At 39.8% G+C, this 19,085-nt stretch overlaps 1 protein-coding gene across 24 annotated transcripts in view; it reads right to left on the bottom strand.

Annotated features, from left to right (window-relative positions):
- The window catches only part of PPP6R3 (protein phosphatase 6 regulatory subunit 3), a 155,863-nt gene that overhangs the window by 32,799 nt on the left and 103,979 nt on the right, over positions 1-19,085 (bottom strand). For all 24 annotated transcript variants that reach the window (XM_007960181.3, XM_037998923.2, XM_037998921.2 and 21 more), the window contains 6 exons: positions 18,731-18,860; positions 16,034-16,186; positions 13,612-13,761; positions 11,532-11,596; positions 8,385-8,500; positions 6,570-6,655 (listed from right to left, as the gene is read on the bottom strand). In XM_007960181.3, the coding sequence (XP_007958372.2) occupies positions 6,570-6,655; positions 8,385-8,500; positions 11,532-11,596; positions 13,612-13,761; positions 16,034-16,186; positions 18,731-18,860 (700 nt within the window). The remainder of the gene's footprint in view (positions 1-6,569; positions 6,656-8,384; positions 8,501-11,531; positions 11,597-13,611; positions 13,762-16,033; positions 16,187-18,730; positions 18,861-19,085) is intronic.

The raw sequence follows: 19,085 nt of genomic DNA on the forward strand, positions 1-19,085 counted from the left end.
TATCAGCATTTTTATGGAAAAATCACATTTAGTTTTTCTCTCAATGTGTAACAGAAAAAACAAAGTCAGTCACAGTTAAACTGCCAAACCCGCCCAATGTGTCAAGGGCACCCTTCCTTCCCTCGGGCCAGGCTGCTGCCCTGCCGCTCCCTTCTAGTTATTCCACTCCTCACTACTGACATGGCCAGAAAACAGACAAGAAGAGAGGTGAGTTACTCCATTTTAGTGATTTTGATAATCACCTCCAATTAAATGTTTACAAAAGACAAGACAGAAGTAATGGCCCAGATGAAACATAGAAACCCTTTCTGTGTACAGGGCCTGCAGGGTCAAACTGCAATCCCCAGGGATTACCAGTGCGCCACTCAAAAGGTCAGGTTTAAATATAACCATTTCAAATTCTTGGACTTCCTGCCCACATTAAGAAAACCACTGTCCAATAGTACTAAATGTGAATTGAGTCGATAGCGTCCCACTCACAAAAGACCCCAAATCATCTACCCCTAAAAATGTGCCCCCTTTTAAGTATTAAGTAAAAACACAAACATGAACTGCTCACCAATTCATCGTTAAGTGATTTTTATTAATTACAAATGTCACACAATATGGGGGGGAAGCATTAACAATTAGAAATCAAGATAAATAATTAAGTATAGCACTAATAATAGTGATTGCTATATGGCAAGGGACAAACATGGACAATCTGTAAAATTCTAGAAAGAAGTACTATATTTCTGCGGGTATCTTACACTGTATTCTCTAAGTTGTTTATCCTGTACTTTTCACAGAAGTGTTTTGGGCAGGGAATGTCATCTTAGGGAAGACACGGGCTGCTGCTACCTGCCAACTCATGAAGCTGTACCTAACTGGCCTGGTCTGTTTTGCAAAGTTGTTCCAACACTGGTTCAATAAACCCACAGTAGAATTCAAATAGGTCTGTACAGGGTATGGCTTGTAAAATTCTGAGCAAATCACTGCCTGAGTAAGATGAATCTCCCTTCTCTTTCCCCAACCATCTTTGGTAAAGACACCAAGCCTGGATGAAATTAAGCTGTAATAACCCAGTGTTTCCAGTTATTTCACTCTCCATTCTCTCGAAGGTATAGATAAAGCACTCCCATTCTGTTTGTGAATCTGGCCTGATGAAATCAAAGGTAGATTCTGTGATCAATGAAGGGCACCTGCTTGAGTCAAGAATGGCTTTAGTGAGTTACCGGGTAAAGATGTGGGCATGGGGATGTTCCAGGAAAGCCTTGCCAGAATGCAGAAGAGGAGTGGGAATACTGCTTGGTCATGGCAGCTGGCATCTCACAGGACTATGTTCAAGTGCAGGTCAAGTGGTTGTACTGCAGTGCACTCAGGAGCTCTGGGCCACTTGGCTGGCAAGCCAGCACACACATCATGCTAGGCCAGTGTGTTTTAGGGGTGCAACCTCATGGTAGAGCACAGAAATAGAAAGCCACGCAAAGAACTGAACAAAATAGGACAAAACAGAGTTGGCGACTCTTAGCCAGGTCTTGCTGTCTAAGTTAAAATAGGATTCAATGTATCCTCATTCATACTTTTGCTTTTTCCTACAAAATAAGATTTTAACACTCTTTAATTAAAGATGAGAAAGAAACTAACTTTTATTGAACTACTATGTGCCAGACATTGTGACCTCCCCTTCACATGTTCTACTTAAACTGGATCCTCAAAGCAATACTAGAAGATACTTAAAAATGCTTTTTCTCCAAAATGAAACTAGTTTTAGCAACTTACTAATAACAACACAACGCACACACATCTTCGCAATTGCATTAATGGAAGATGTGAGCCTGATTCCACCTATACCATCTGTGTCTGAAAAATCATTATTCACAAAATGAGCTAAAAAGATTATTTACCCATGGGGGAAACTTGCTAATCGGAATTCCATCAGTTCATTACTCAGACGTACACAAAACTGAGTTCCTGATCTACACTTCCAAACACGCTCCTTTTGAGGCATCTCCAGCTCAGTAATTGCCACCTTCACTCTTCTTCAGCTAAAAACCTTGGTCATCTTGTTTCCTCCAGCCCACCCACCACGTTCCCTCTAGCTTCAAAATGGAGCCTAAAATCCCTCTCCAGACCCACTGCCCCTCATCAAGTCTGTTATCAGCTCCCCAGTGCAAGTCAGCACTCTCCTCACCTACACTAATGTCACAGCTGGCAGTTCCCCAGTCTCCCTCCTCCTAGCTCTTGCCCCACTGAGCAGTCTGTTCTCAACCCAACAGCCATAGCCATCTTTTAAAAATATACATCAAGGTATGGCACTGTTTAGCTCAAAACCTAACAAATTCTCATTAGATCAAAAAATAAGCTGCTCACCATGGACTAAAAAGCTGTAGAAAATTTGGCTGTTCAGCGCCTTTGGCCTCCAGTCTTTTTGTTCTCCCCTTTGCTTACTGCTACATCCACACAGGACAACATGCCAGTCCCTGCACACACTGGGAACAACCCACATTCTGGTCCTCTGCATTTCGCCCTTCCCTCCCCACTCCACAAATGCACCTTCCCAGTGAGATTTTCCTTGACACCAGATTTTAAATTGTACACCTGCCCCAAAGACTCCCTAACTCCCTCCCATGTGTTGGCTCCTTAGCACTTATCATCTGAAACATGCAGAGTCATGCATTGTTTCACGACAAGGATACATTCTGACAAAGGCAATTCTGTCATCATGCAAACATCATGCAGTTCACGTGATGAGCCTACTGCAGACCTAGGCTATCCAGTAGAGCCAACTGCTCCTAGGCTACACACCTGCAGAACACAGTACTGCACTGAATACTGAGGCAACGGGAGCATGGTGGTATGTGTGTTATCTACACCATAAAAAATGTGCAGTAAAATCGAGTACTCTAATCTTACGAGACCACTGTCATATATGTGGTCTACTGCTCACCGAAACATTATGCAGTCCATGACTGTGTATGACACATACTGAGACCTTACTCATTTGTTTATCCATCTCCATTGAAGCAGAAATTTTTGCCAATCTTGTCTAGTACTATACCTTCAGTGTCTGGCACATTGTAGGCACTCAAATATTTACTGAATTAATGAATACTAATAATCACTGAATATAAACAAATACAGCAAAAAGCAACAAGTATATAACACTCTTGCCAAGCTAGATACACTGTAAGTAAAGTACACTCTTGTTTTGGTACAAACAGTTTCTGAGATATTATCTTCTTTCGTAATAAAATTTTTGTTTTGTTAACTGTTGTTACAGGAAAAAGCAAATTGGTGTTTACTTTGGCTGATTAGGTTACCAAGGGAAATCAGAAGTGTGAAATGACTGTTAAACTCTGAGGTCCATATTAGTGACGAGTGAAAGGTAGAGACTTACTCCTTGATCCTCAAAGTATGGTCCCACTGAGGACCCCCAGCATCAACAAAACCTAGGGTTAGTTAGAAACACCCACTCTCAGCTTTCACCCCGACCTGCAGAAACTCCTGGTGATTAATACAGGCACACATTCAGATCATTCTACATCTCTTCTTCTATAAACTATCTTGTCAATGATGGGAAAGAAGCATCAACACTTTTAAATACATTCTCCCCCTTGGAGAAGTGGGCAAAAAATGAAACAAAGTCAAATTTTTCAAAGTCAGTACAAAAACATGTCCTATGTTCTCTAAATTCACTCTACCTAAATCCTTGCCAATTTTTAGTTTGGGGACTTAGTCAAAACACAGAGGTCTTTGGATATAATTAAAACACCAACTTTTGCTCATCACGAACTCTAAACATAAAAACATAGGGAGTATACGAATCTGCTGTGCACATATTTGGGTATGATGGAGCCAAATGATTAAAGCACTTCAAATATCTCAGAGAGAATTTAACTAAAATGTTACAGAAGTGAAAGGAGCCTGGAGCTGGGCACAGCTTATCCAAAAGAAGTGAGCAAGTCCTCAGGCACACAGCCCACAGGACAGGTGTTTGGTGTATAAATGAATGTATCCTTGCTGTAAACAGAAAAATAACAGGTCAGGTTAACAATGTACTAACTTAAGCATGTGGTGCTGAACTGGGCTGATTCCACTTCTATGAATATACCTGAAATGACTTCCAGAGAGGTACCAAGCTATTCCAAAGTTAACTAAGCCAAGGCAGTGTATCTAATCTTATCTATTTGGGAAAGGGAGCAGGGAATAAGTAAGCTATTACTTAACTACCAATTCCAGTGATGAGTGTGTTAAGAAGGCAAGTGTAACTACCACATTTCAAACATGGGCACTCTTTTTCTATGTCACTTTTGCAAGGGTAAGGCCCACTGTATTTACCAAGTTGTATTCATAATAATATTTACAATTGCATATTTTTCCTGAAACATGGTACCCAACCCCACTGAGATACAGCTCGAAAACATTCTGGACAGGAAAATGAACGGCCTGGAGGATATGGTTAAAATCTCCTTGGTGCCTAGACCTACTCTATAAGGATATTAAACACTTGGAATCGCTGTAGCCCTCACAATACTACAAAGCAAAACTCCCTATTAGAAGGACTTCAGACTAAATGCAAGTGGTATTTAAGAAAGGGCTCGGGAACAAAGAATTGAAGAAGTCTTGAGATTCACCTGAAGTCTCAACAGACAGCAAAATTACGGAGTGGGGCTAACTCATCAGGGGATATATAGGCAATGTTAAAGGGCTCTATAAATCTAACCACTTTTGCTATATAAGCCAACTTATCATTCTGTTTGACTTTAGATTATGTAGTCCGAGTATGATGGTAGAGAAGTAGAGCAAGCAAAGAAGAACTGAGACACAATCTGAGTGACAGATGGATGGAGCCCAAAATAATTTTTTCCAACACAGCCTACCAGGGGCTGAACGTTTCATTTGTTGCTGGATGACCACACCCTCCATGGGGATATATGTAATAACATTCACACACAATCCCAGAGCAGATCTGCTGACAGCATACTGTACAGTAAGTGAGCATTATCTGAATTGTAATGAAGTCCTTCTTTATTACAGAACTGCTCACAAGAGAAATACGCTTGAGCTACCTGAGATAAAAACGATTATTTAAAAGTCTGGTAACAAGCTTAACTGGACATTTTTGACTTCTACCTTTTAAGCCAATCAAAGGATAATTTTTTTAAAAGTTTCCCAAACAAAATCTGAATATTACTAAATATTCCTTTATAAGTAAGAAATAAGACAAAAATCCCCTTAAAAAAGACTACATTGACTGCAAAGGAATCAACATGGGAACCTCTAAAATTAAGCGGTTTAACAATATGGGAGAGGACAATTTCACTCTACAAAAAAAAACCCTGATTATCCAGAACACTCAAGTTAAGCGAATATTCCAAGTATCTATCTACAATGGGTAAAACATTCATTAAAAATGACTTAACCCTTCCTTGATGACCCAGGGCTCTCAATACTAATGTCATTTTCTCTGCTGGGCTGTACTACACAGAGACACTCGGGCTATTAGGCCTTATGTCTATGTTAATTAAATGGCCTTTTAATAGTTATCTCAACTTCATAATTCTTCCAACTCTTAATACTTCCTAATTCTATCATTATACCCAGCTTAAAAAGTGTGGCTCTGTCGAGAGTCTGGAAAAAGACGGCCATATTTTTAGGTAATCCACAAAGTAGGAGGCACAGCCCTCCAGGGAGTGACACAGGAGGACCAAGTGGCTGCTCTCTGGCTTTCAGAACCTGCTTCCCTCTTGTTTCAGGCTGCCAGATCATTGAATTCCTAACAGTCAAGGTGTAACTGCGTACTAGAAATTCAAGACTGCCACTGCTAAATTTGAAATATAGAATTAAATGCCAAACACAAACACTTCAATGTCGAGTCACGTGCTGCTTCTAAGCCAAGGCCACCCCTCCTCGACTATCAGCTGGCATGTACTTGTAAAAGGAAATGCTTTCCCCATCTTTAAAAGCAGAAACAAAGCAATACTTACCTTAAAACTTAATCTGTTAAAAAACCAAAAAATACATTCCAAAGTCCAATATAATTTTTAAAAAAATTATCAATGCCATTATTCCCTAGCTCAAAGTACCGATTCTGGTAAAAAATTTTAAAGCTGGGGTTTCAAAGTCATCTACAAAATACTCCCCCATTGGGAATGATCTAAAAGGAGGGTATACTCAACTCAATAATATCAGAAAAATATCCAAATGAAATCTTTCAGTTCCTAAGCACCTAGGGTTATCAGCGGCATATGGCCACAAACCCAGCAGAATGAAAGGAAGGCAAGAGGGTTGTTCTATTGAGGTGCTTAGGCAGCAGGGCATGGAGGGAAATGGACACAAGTAGGATGTGGAGCAGAAATCAGTGGCTTCTCAATATCCTTCTGTCATCCCAGGCAGGTAATTAGGAGTGGACTAGACAAATGGGCAAGAATATTGTGACTCCTGACCTCTCTTCCTGGTAAAGAGATAAGAACTTATCTTTGGCTCACAGTTACTAAGGCAAATGGAAGATCTTTTACATCTTTCTGAATAAATGGGCAAAGGCTAAGAGCACTGAAAAAATAAAAATGTAACCTTGTAAAACCTACTAGATCTACCGTGTTCCTCTTGTTAGTTTCTCCTAAGGAGCTTGTGCAGAATGTCTCCCATCGTTCCCTGACTTCGTCGGGAAGATCTTCAGAAAGAGAAAACCAAAACAGTATTAGCACCACAATGACCTCCACACAGACAAATAAAGTAAACAGGTAATATAAAAGTGGGCCTACTCACCTGGTTCATCAATGGTGAGCAGGCCCTATCAGCTGAGAAACTGGGTGACAGCCAGCCCAGTGCTCTTAGAGAAATGGAATTATTACACCTTCCATAGGCCCAAATCCCACAGACTTTCAGGAACCAGAATCCCCGTACCCAATGGTATAGGCTTGATTAGGCCAAGAGCCCTAAGGTAGCTCTGTGAACTTAACAAGTTTCTAACAATGTTCTGGTAGAAACTTTACCTGGAAAGTGTGTTTCTAACAAGCTTTTCTGAGAAAGGTGGTAGGTGTTTGAGAAGGTGTAGGGGTGAGGGGATCTTTTTCCACGGTGAAGTTTAGAAAATGCTGCAAATGACAGCTCCTGCGCGCTTTACTGAAATGCTCTCATTGGCACCTGGCCAATGAATGTTCCACAGAACCTAGTATGGCTTCTCAAATTGCTCTAAGATCATGTTTCCTAAATATTTTGTGTCATGGGCCAACATGGATACACATGTAAATAGTGAAAAATTCTACCTTCTAGAGAAACGTTAAAGAAAAGGATAAACAACTGCTTTCCTGAGAAAGTCAAACCGTGATGTAATTTTAGACGCCTAACTAAAGTTGTCATCTGATAATTCTGATTTAAAACAGCCATGCATATGTGCACACTCACACAAGTGTACACAAGTACCACCTGGCAAGCAGCTTCCATAAAGGAAAGACTGATCTAAAAACTTAATGATATCACATGACCATTTCTTCTTAGTTAGGACATAAAGATAAACTGTGTAGAGAAATGGCCCAAGGAAGAGTTTTATACCTCTTATACCTCTCTCAAGAAGTAAAATTACAAGTGGGCACACAGCACTTTTTCCATCCCTGAGTGACAACTGTGCTTTTAGTGCACATTCAACAGGGAATAGCCTCTTGAACAAACAAACATTCTTAAGAAAAAAACGGAAGGACTGGGAAATGATTTTAACTCTTCTATACCATGGATGTTAAAGACTGTTCACATTCAGAATAGGTCTCAGGATTAGTAATCCTGTTGGGTACAAAAACCCAGAGTACACAGAGCTCCTCATGCTCTCATTTTAGAAGACTCATGGCTTGGGGCCAGTGTAAAAAGCATCCATACAGTCTCTTCCAAATAAGCTGGGGCTGATTAAACTGAAATGCTATACACAGAGTCCTTTAGAAGCCAATACCGCTCATTTCAGTGATAGCAAGAAATGCTGATAAATGCCCTAATATTCCAGTTAAAGAAACTTAATTCAGAGGCTATATAGAGGCCTTCAGAAAATAAAAGGCAAAATTATAGCTGAAGTGGCTCAACTGCTAGCATATGAGTACTTCACACTCACAATACTCAAAAGAATGATTTACCGAGCAACATTCTTAAGAATGACAATAGGTGACTCTTGTATGCTGAATCCAGCCAAGCCTGCGAATGCTTAAGGAATGGTCTGTAACTACGTGAACAGCAATAGAGCCAAAACCTGACACTGTTCAAATACATTCTCAAGAACCTCATTCAAATAGATAATTTGCCAAATATAAAGAAGTTCCACAAATCACTATCAAAAATGCTACATGCATTTCTACTTGACCCTTAAATCCTTTCTGCAACCCAACAAAAACGTAACTCAAATTTCACCAATAACTTACCTTTGATAAGCTGCTGCACTAATGCACTGTTGGGGCCCTTATCAGTGCTATGCACGATACAGTTAGCTATCCTCGTCAGGTGTCCCATGTAACCATGCCTTCTTCCTCCCTCAGCCCTGATAAGAGGTAAAGGATAAATACTCAGATTCCTGATAGGATGAAGTGATGAAACACTCAGTAAGTGCTGCAGACTTTTAAGCAATCATTTTAAACACTGAAGGCACTGAAGATGACGACAATGGACAGAAAAGAAAAGAAAAAGGAATGTAAGGTGCCAGAATATGACCATGCAGCATGGTCGGGGAGGGGTCTGAGATTGTCAAAGATTATATGGCAGCCTCAGTCAAGAGGCCACAATTTATTCAAATCTCAAAAACCATCACTCACTGTCAATAACACATTGTCTTTTAAAAGATCAAATAAACATTCACTGATGCCTAATGTACTGTTATTTTATATCTTTTTTATGAAACGTTTTCAAACCTTAATCAGATTATAAGGAACTGAAGTGAGAATTCTGCTAGTTCATTTTCTTAAAAGATAGCAAATTTTTATTATGTCAATGAATAGAAATAATTATCTACCAATGACACGTCTCAAGATATTCGCTGATTTGAGGACTTAGCCAAGATAGGAGACAGTCAACTGGTACTTGACCATACACCATTTTGAACATATGCAAATAAACTTAGTCCTTGTCCTTTTCCAATTTAGGGTCTCATCTTCCCAACCATGATCAATCTTTACACTTAAATAAATTCGTATCAGGCCAGGCACAGTGGTTCACGCCTGTAATCCCAACACTTTGGGAGGCCAAGGTGGGTGGATCACTTGAGGTCAGGAGTTCAAGACCATCCTGGGCAACATGGCAAAATCCCATCTCTAAAAATACAAAAAATACAAAAAAACTAAAAATACAAAAATTAGCCAGGTGTGGTGGTGCACACCTGATATCCCAGCTACTCAGGAGGCTGAGGCAGGAGAATTGCAAGAACCCAGGAGGCAGAGGTTGCAGTGAGCCAGGATTGTGCTACTGCACTCCAGCCTGGGTGACAAAGCGAGACTCCGTGTCTCTCTCTCTCTCTCTCTCTCTCTCTCTATATATAGATACACACACACACACACACACACATATATAAAATAAATAAATTCATATCAATCTGAGTTATCTGCATATTTACAAAGTGCCAAGACTTTAAGCGCTATGAAATAGAAGATTTTTGACTGCAGATAGCAGGGAACAAACACTGCAGAGATTTTTGCTTAGAGAGAGAAAAGTCTTCCAGGAGCAATAAGAAAAAAAAAAATCATCCTATGCTTGAAGGCTTGCTTGGAAAATAAAGTATCTGCCAGAGAATCTTAGAGGGCTTAGGGGTGCCTAAGGGTAAGAAAGTACAGGGTTGCTTATTTATTTAGAGACAAGACCCTGCTTGTCATCCAGGTTGCAGTGCAGTGGTGCAATCACAGCTCATGGCAGCTTCAAACTCCTGGGCTCAAGCAATTCTCTCACTTCAGCCTCTTGAGCAGCTGGGACTACAGGCAAGTACCACCACACCTGGCTAATTTTTTGTAGAGCCAGGATCTCCCTATGTTGTCCAGACTGGTGTCTAACTCCTGGCTTCAACGAATCCTCCCATCTTAGCCTCCCAAAGCAGTGGGATTACAGGCGTCTACCACCGTGCCTGGCCAGGGTCAATCTGCACTGAGTTGCTCAGAGTCTCTTTTAGTTCTTCAGTAAGATCCAGAGAGCCAGGAGTTACCTAGAGGCAACTTAGTCACTCTCCTGCACTCCCTCAAGTACACAAGTGAAAAAAAAAACAAAGGCCCACCTCCAAGGTGGTCCACGGCTTCAAATTGCTTCAGGCTGCTGTGCAAGGAGACAAGGAAAGTTCTTTCAGGATCCCTCCAGATGGAGGGAATGGTATTCACCAGGCCTCCAGAAAACGGGGCTCACCAGGAGAGCAGGGTATAAAGGATATCTCAGCCCTGGCCAGATGAGGAGCCAGCAAGAAAACTGGAGGTTGGGAAGGGCACACAGAAGCCAAGACGAAGTCAGACATATAACCAGAGATGTCGACTAGGCCACAAACAGCACCTTCAAAGAGCTCCATTTGGAAGAATGTAACTAAGGTCTACCAATACTAGCCCCTTGCCACAAACAAACAAAATACCAATTTCCCACACGAAGCCAAATCAAAACCCCAGCAGTGCTTATTAAACAATTAAAAAAAAAATCACACCTCACAAAGTAAGGCTGACTCCCAAGAGTCATCTAGCTTTCCTGGAGACACAGAGACACATAACAAGAATGCTAGGAAATGATCAACTACAAAGGACCATGAGAGAAATTTTGGGGGTGACAGAAATGTCTTGATTGTGGTGGTGGTGGTGGTGGTGACTTCAGGCATCAGTCAGAATTCCTAGGAATGCACACCCACAATGAGCTTTACCATGTAAGAATTATATCTCAATAAACCTGTCTTAAAAACAAACACAGAAGCATGCCTTGAGAGTGTTTCCCAAACAGGCCCTTATGCCGCCATGCTTCAGAATCTACGGGAGGACATACAGGCTCCCAGAGCACTAAAGAGGAACGCTGTTACAGACAATACCTGTAAGAAAAAGTTTTGTGTAACAAAGCTACTTACATGTATCAACTAACACTTCATATAATCTTGCCAATCAGCTAACAAACATTTTCTAAAAAGAAAATACTCAGCAATTTTTTCCTCTAGGTCCCTGTACTAAGCAACTCTTCTCCACAATGAAAATACGTATGTAGTACCATCTGTTCTGAGTATAAGGTGACCAGGACAAATACACTAAGTTGAATCATCAAGGACTTCACTTAAACCTTCTAACTCTTAGAACAATAGCCATTCAAAAAGGACCAGGAAGTTTCAAAGGCAGCACAGAGGTGGGGAACACTCTAAACTCACTGGTTTTGCCCCGAAAATGAGAGGACCTAACAAGAAATTATTAATATTATAAAAATAACTGTTACAATGAAATAAGCTGGGGAAAAGTTTAAATTGTAAAATGGCCAGTATCATGTAATTATTTCCATTTTTTTTCTGACTAGGGCAAGGAGGTATTATTTTCTTCGTATTACCAAACTGAATTCCTTTCAAAAAACAATTTACTTACTGTTTCTTCTCATTCATTTCCCAGGCTTCAAGTATTCGTTCTATTAATTGACATTTTTGGAAAAGCTGAATAAAAAAGAATATTCCAGTTAACACTTCAAAGCATTGAAACTTTTTTTTTTTTAATTATACTTTAAGTTCTAGGGTACAAGTGCACAACGTGCAGGTTTGTTACGTATGTATACATGTGCCATGTTGGTGTGCTGCACCCATTAACTCATCATTTACATTAGGAATATCTCCTCCTAATGCTATCCCTCCCCCCCCCACAATAGGACCCGGTGTGTGATGTTCCCCTTCCTGTGTCCAAGTGATCTCATTGTTCAATTCCCACCTATGAGTGAGAACACGTGGTATTTGATTTTCTGTTCTTGCGATAGGTTTGCTGAGAATGATGGTTTCCAGTTGCATCCATGTCCCTACAAAGGACACAAACTCATCCTTTTTTATGGCTGCATAGTATTCCATGGTGTGTATGTGCCACATTTTCTTAATCTAGTCTGTCACTGATGGACATTTGGGTTGATTCCAAGTCTTTGCTATTGTGAATAGTGCCACAATAAATATACGTGTGCATGTGTCTTTATAGCAGCATGATTTATAATCCCTTGGGTATATCCCCAGTAATGGGATGGCTGGGTCAAATAGTATTTCTAGTTCTAGATCATTGAGGAATCACCACACTGTTTTCCACAATGGTTGAACTAGTTTACAGTCCCACCAACAGTGTAGAAGTGTTTCTCCACATCTTCTATTTCTCCACATCCTCTCCAGCACCTGTTCTTTCCTGATTTTTTAATGATTGCCATTCTAACTGGTGTGAGATGGTATCTCATTGTGGTTTTGATTTGCATTTCTCTGATGGCGAGTGATGATGAGCATTTTTTCATGTGTCTGTTGGCTGTATGAATGTCTTCTTTTGAGAAGTGTCTCTTCATATCCTTTGCCCACTTTTGGATGGGGTTGTTTGTTTTTTTTCTTGTAAATTTGACTGAGTTCTTTATAGGTTCTGGATATTAGCCCTCAGAACTCTAGGTTACAGAGAATAGTAGTATGCATAATCTAGCAAGCTAAATGTTGCTAAACCAAATGCAATGTGATAATCTACTGCAGACCCTCAGAACACCACAGGGATTCAAATCAGGATCCACACCCTCCACAGAACATCTACGGGAAACTCAGTATTACAGGTAGTGCAGTTAACCTGAAGCAAAACCAGGTTTTATTAGCTGTGAAAATTCAGACCAGAAATATAAAACCTGAACTAAATTAAAACGGAATAAAGAAAACTATGCCTTGGCAAAAATTTAACTTAGAATCCAAAGTAATACTAGTACTTTTAAAATGTGAGCAAGTCTTACTTCCAGATGAACTAACATGACTGCATTAATATTAAACACAGGTGGATTTTGCCCAAATTCTGCAAGTCAGAGACAACTGCTGTGGGCTGCAATAATGGAATGTGCAGTGCTAATTCTTCTCAGGTGTCATTTGTCTTTCCCATCAACTTCATTGTTCCAAGCTAGCCTTTTCTAAATTTTAGGTTTGTGAGTAAACTAAGCATGGGCTAGAAATTTTTAAAGTACCATAGAACTAACAAGCAAGAAAAAATCTGAAGACTGACTTAGTAAAATTATCTCATATTTGACAGAAGAGAAAAAGAGACCCCAGGAAGAGACTGTCAACATCACAAAGAACTCAATTCTCCTGACTTTCAGTCAACGTATTCAGCAAAGAAAGTATACTCTGGTCTGCCAAATAATAGTGCGAATGTTTTCTATAGTATTTAAATATCTATGATTCTTCAAATCATCAAAATATTTGTATATCTTCAAACCTATTAATTTTATCAAATAAAGAGGCCACTTAGCTTTTTTCTCACAAGACAGTTCATTTAATAGTTATTTGTCCAGTACTTGATTTATATAACGATTGGTTAAACATGAAACAAACATGATAGTTAAATATTTAGACTCTGAAATCTAATCTCACGCCCTTAAACCTCAATTCATACCACAGTCAAGTGGAAAACTGCTCTAACCAGGAGACAGTGGGAGAAAAATGAGACCAAATAAGCTTACATGTTTTAATAACAAATTATCACCAGTGGAGTCTTGATCAGTAATTGTGGCATTTTCTGTGTTTTCAAATGGACTTGCAAGAATCAGTGCAATACAAATTTCCACTTGTGTATGCAAAAAGTTATTCCATGTATATTTGAAGAACATGTTCTACAAGAAAGAAAAACCATGTTTTATTTGGTTACCTCAATGTTTAAGCCAATACTTTAATACATTTATAGAAGAGTGATTTAATAAAGCAAAAATGATGTGCTCTCACTCCAAAAGGACCAATTAAAAGGAACATGAGTTCACATCATTAGTACTTGCATAACCAGAGTTTCATTTTCTGTGGTTTCAGTTACCCATAGTCAACCATGATCTGAAAATAGGTGAGTATAATACAGTAAGACATGCTAATGCAAGAGATGACACTCACATAACATTCATTACAGTATAGTATTATAATTGCTCTACTTTATTATTAGTTATTATTAATCTCTTTCTGTGCTTAATTTATAAATTAAACTTTGTCACAGGTATGTATAGGAAAAACACATAGTATATCTATAGGGTTAGATATCTGTGGTTTTGGGCATCCAAACGGGGTCTTTGGTCTCTGAAGGCATCTCTCATAAATAACGGGGACTACATGGGCATGTGAAATACTGCTTTAGAGCCTAAATGGCATGCTATCTGCTTATGTGACATGCCAAAACTGGCATGGAATCTAGTAAAAAACCAACAACAAACATACAAAGACAAGAGAACGTTTCTCCAAGAGAAAGGGAGTATCATTTTTGTTTTCAAAGCAACTAACACAGATACTAAGTGTGGTAAATTTTCTATAATTTTCAAGAAAATTTATAAGAATTTCATTTTGATGCAACAAATATTTACTGATGGCTTTTGTGCAGGGTATTGTACGAGATGCAATATGGCAGACTGAGGTACACAAAAATATGGTCCACAATCTTGAGGTGCTCATGACTCAACTCTGGCATACAAAAACTAGAACTATCAGCAAAAACAAATGGTACGAGAGGCAGCAACGTGAATTTCCTGTAAGTACAAGGGTTTTCAAATTACTTGAAAAGGTAACAGCAATTCAAAAGGTAAAGAATTTCTAAAAGCACAAAATGCATCAAGTATGTATTTAGGAAATGGTTGGATCTGGTAATCTAATCTCAGAATGAAAAAGTAATGAATACTCCTCCAGTAGTCTCATCAAATTAAGTCTCATCAAAAGGAGTCCTTAAGATTAACAGAATAAATTAACAATAACTGTACACTTTTATTAGTAAAATTAAAGACTAGTGATTAATGACTTCGCAAAGTTATATTCCCAGAGTTTTATACACTAGAAGGTAAGACAAAAACTACATCCCCAGAGGGCAATGACCATGCTAGCTATCAAAAAAATGGTGATTCTTTAAATCTTCATCTTTTTTTCCAAATTGCTCCTGTTTTCTATGCTCTATACTGATTTAACCCAAAGCTGAAATCTAACAAAAATATCTCAGTGATGCTAGGAATCACAATGATGTGGCTGATAAAGCACATATGGGTTTGAAATTGGGTGAATTCAAATCTTGGCTTCACAACTCACTAGCCGATGGAATGTATCCTCTCTCTGGGCATGATCTGAAAAACATATCCTCCCTCTCACTGTAATGTTCACCTGGGTGTCCTGGAGATCACCCAGGATCACATGAATAGTGTAGAGAAGATGAACATTACAATGCCCGTCATAAAGTGAACAAACATCTCCTTTGAAACACCCCCAAATCTCCCCCAAATATATGATGTGACCAGATGTCTTGTGAAACCTGCTAAAGGGTTAATCCTCATGCTTTCTGTGCTGTGGGTGGCAGCACAGACAGAAGCATGGGCTCCAGAGCTGGGCCTGTGGTTTCTAAGCACAAACTCTGAAACTGGGGAATTCAGGGGTCAGGGAGACCTAAATCACCCCTGGGCTTTCCCTTCTCCTTCCATCAATAACCACGCTAATAACTGTCTCAAGGAAGAGTCAATCCAGACTCAAATCAATTAAGACCATATGGCATCAGGTACATTACACAGATACCTCCCAGTGGCAAGAAGATAAAGGTTTGTCCCCTCACTAAATATGAACAGAAAACAATGCTGCACCCAGCAGTCATCGTCCACGAGACAGAGCACAAGGGAAAGGCCGATGTCTCTTAATCATCTTCAAAATCCTGTGTTACAATTCTTTATACAAAGCAACAGTAGATGCCTAGTGAACAATTATAAGCATTCAAAATTTATGATAAACTCAAGGCAAAAACTACATAAAACACCATTTATGCTCAGACCAAGAAAAGTCACTGACATATTGTAAATCTGTAAGGTTGTAACTTGGTTAAATTTCCATGAAATATCAATGGCAAATTAAAATGTCTGTGAGCAGGGAAAATCTCACCAATATGACTCCAATGCTATTCAGCTCCATAAGGTCCCCATTTATACTGCTGGTATTGGTTTGAAGCAGGCTGGATATCAATCTAATGACATTCAACCGGGTATTCCCCACAGGAGGATCCAGCACACCCCATGTGGTCTTCATCACACTTTTCTGAAGAAGAAAAAGCTTTCCAATTAAATTCAGTTAAATGAACAAAGCAAATGGTGTATTTGCTAAGACATGACGCTAGTTTAAATCCTGCAAACAACATGGCCTTAATTTTACACCTGAAACAAAATCTAAAGTTGCTCTTGATATCTTTCAGATACAATGAAATAACCAAGCAGGAAAAAGGAAAAAAAAGCCAGTAATTTCCCTGGACCATAAATTTTATAAGAAATCAAGTATCTCCCTGCCTCAACATTCCAAGCTGTCATGAGAAGAAAGCAGAAGGCTGCAGAATACCCTAGGAAAAAGCACAATATTTCAAAATCTGACCAAAAATCTAAACTAAAAGAAGTTATGGCCGGGCACAGTAGCTCATTCCTATAATCCCAGCACTCTGGGAGGCCGAGGCAGGTGGATCACTTGAACCCAGGAGTTTGAGACCAGCCTGAGCAACATGGTGAGATCCTGTCTCTACAAAAAATACAAAAATTAGCCAGGCATGGTGATGCACACCTGTAGTACCAGCTACTCAGGAAGATGAGGTGGGAGAATCACCTGGGCCTGGGGAAGTTGAGGCTGCAGTGAGCTGTGACTGTGCCATTGTACTCTAACCTGAGCAACAGAGTGAGACACTGTCTCAAAAAAAAAAAAAAAAAAAAAAAAAAAGGAAGACGGAAGAAAGGAGGAGGAGGAGAAGGAGGAGGAGGAAGAAAGAGAAGGAGGAAGAGGAAGAAAGGAAGAAGAAAAAAGGGGAAGAAGAAAAAAGTAGTAGTAGTGGTGGTGGTAGTGGTAGTAGTTGCTACAAGTGGTTTTGGAATACAATCCTCAGTCTGAGCCAAATCTGTGATAAAAATGCAAATTCAGACGTTGCCTCTGGATCACAAACCTGAAATGTGATCATTCTAAACCTGTTCTTGTCCATCAACAGGAGTTTCTATAGTCCGAAATCACAAAAGACAGAAGCAGAACATTTCCTAACTTTAGAAGTCTGAGAGGCAAGGGTGGCATGTCACACCCTAGGTCAGGCTGCCCTTTCTGCCCTTCCCCATCCACATCAACAGCCTCGCTCCCTCTGGCTCCCACCCTCCTGAGGACTGACAGAGCTGTAAGGCCCACGGTTCTGCTCTCTATGGAAAACAGCTCTAATTGGCAGGCTTTGTAAAAAACTTCATGGATCTACTTACAGACACATCACATAGTAAAACCAGGTGCAAAGAGAACTCACTCAGTCCTCGGAGTAACAGAGAAGCCCAAACAAGACCCTGCCTAATACTTTTGAATCGGGGCCAAGAACCAGATGCCACCTGTTTGTCCACCCAGAAAGAAGATGGGTAGGCCACCTAAGACACAGGTTGGGCCCTTCCTCACACACCTTCTTCCCTGTCAGATCCTTCTCCCACCTCTGTCTTCCATTTGTGACGTTCTATCCTCTTCTAAATCTTTTCTTTTTCTTTCCTTACTGTTTTTCTTCCCAGGACTGGCATGAAGGATGATCACTGTCAAACACCAACAGAGGCACTTTCCCTAAGGGCGAGCACCAACACTGTGGTCCACATTCAACACAGGCTGAATGCAGATAAGAAGATGTGGCTGGAATGGAACCAGCAGAACAACGCAAACTCTGGAGCGCAGCGATGGAACCACGACCTGCTAACCAATGGCATCGGGTATCTGAAAAGATGATCTAAAGCTGAACTAGACTCCCTTGGTTATGTAAGTTATCCTGTACTCCCACAACTCCAAATAGTTAAATAAACAGAAAACATCTAATTTAGAAGTGAGAAACTAGTATTCTGAATTCTCAATAACTCGCACAGTAGATAACCACAGAGATACACACTATATGGGACACCAGATTCAATGACATAGGGCAGAAAAAAAGGAAACTTAAGAACTGTTGCTGGGAACAGAAATCGCACGGAACTGAATCTTCCACCCTAGACTCCAAACGCAAGTGATTCTTCCCCTTATCTAAATCTGTACCAATCCAAGGGGCGAAAGAACACCGTTTATAGACTGCTGACAAAACTCTTGTGGGTCTTCACTGAGGAAACAGTCATTTTAAAATTAGCACATGGGAGGCTCTGTACTGAAAAACCTCCAAGTCATATTCTTTCCAAATTGTACACTAACTTCAACCTACTCTTTCTTAAATAAGGTCGACTGTACATCAGACATATACTGCTCCAACTCTGAATAAGAAAACACAATTTCAAAGATCAGTTTCTGAAAGATTAGCTTTTCCTGAAACATTCAAAAATAATACGTTATGCTACAAGAAGAAAATTATTTTTTCTTTATTGGCATGTAAGTACCCAAGAATTCACAGAAGAATGAAAAGGTAAACTTCCTAAGCAGATGAATATTTTGTTTAATTCTCCATTCTCCACTCAAAAGCAGTAAAAATCACTGATGGTGTTACGTTTTCACACATTTGGTACATGCAGACCGCAGCCAGTTCTGCCACTCCTAAGGCCCATATACATTCGAATGACTGTGTCAACCAAATTACTGGCTAGGCAGCCATGCTTAAGATAGCTCCCCTACCTTGGGTGGCTCCAGCAGGAGTTCATGAAAAGATCCAAGTCTTCCTCTGATGGCTTCTAGAACACTCTTGTTTACTGAACAAGCTGAATGGCTCATGCCTGGTGGGCAGATTTCTATATGGCCTTCGAATCTTGAAGGAAAGCAAGGTAATTTTAGTTATTATAATTTCAGAACAAATCATTCAAGGTTATCAACCATGTATGTCTTTACTTAGTGATTATATAATAATGGCTATATCAACATTTCTGGCTGTGGGAAGAAAGGCTAGGAAGAAAGCATAATGAGGCAGAAGAGGGTTAATAAAACCTCAGCCTCTATAACCTGCAACCCAAACAGCTACAGTATCAGGTAAGAA

The sequence above is a fragment of the Chlorocebus sabaeus genome, chromosome 1, assembly GCF_047675955.1.
Source record: "Chlorocebus sabaeus isolate Y175 chromosome 1, mChlSab1.0.hap1, whole genome shotgun sequence".
NCBI lineage: Eukaryota > Metazoa > Chordata > Mammalia > Primates > Cercopithecidae > Chlorocebus > Chlorocebus sabaeus.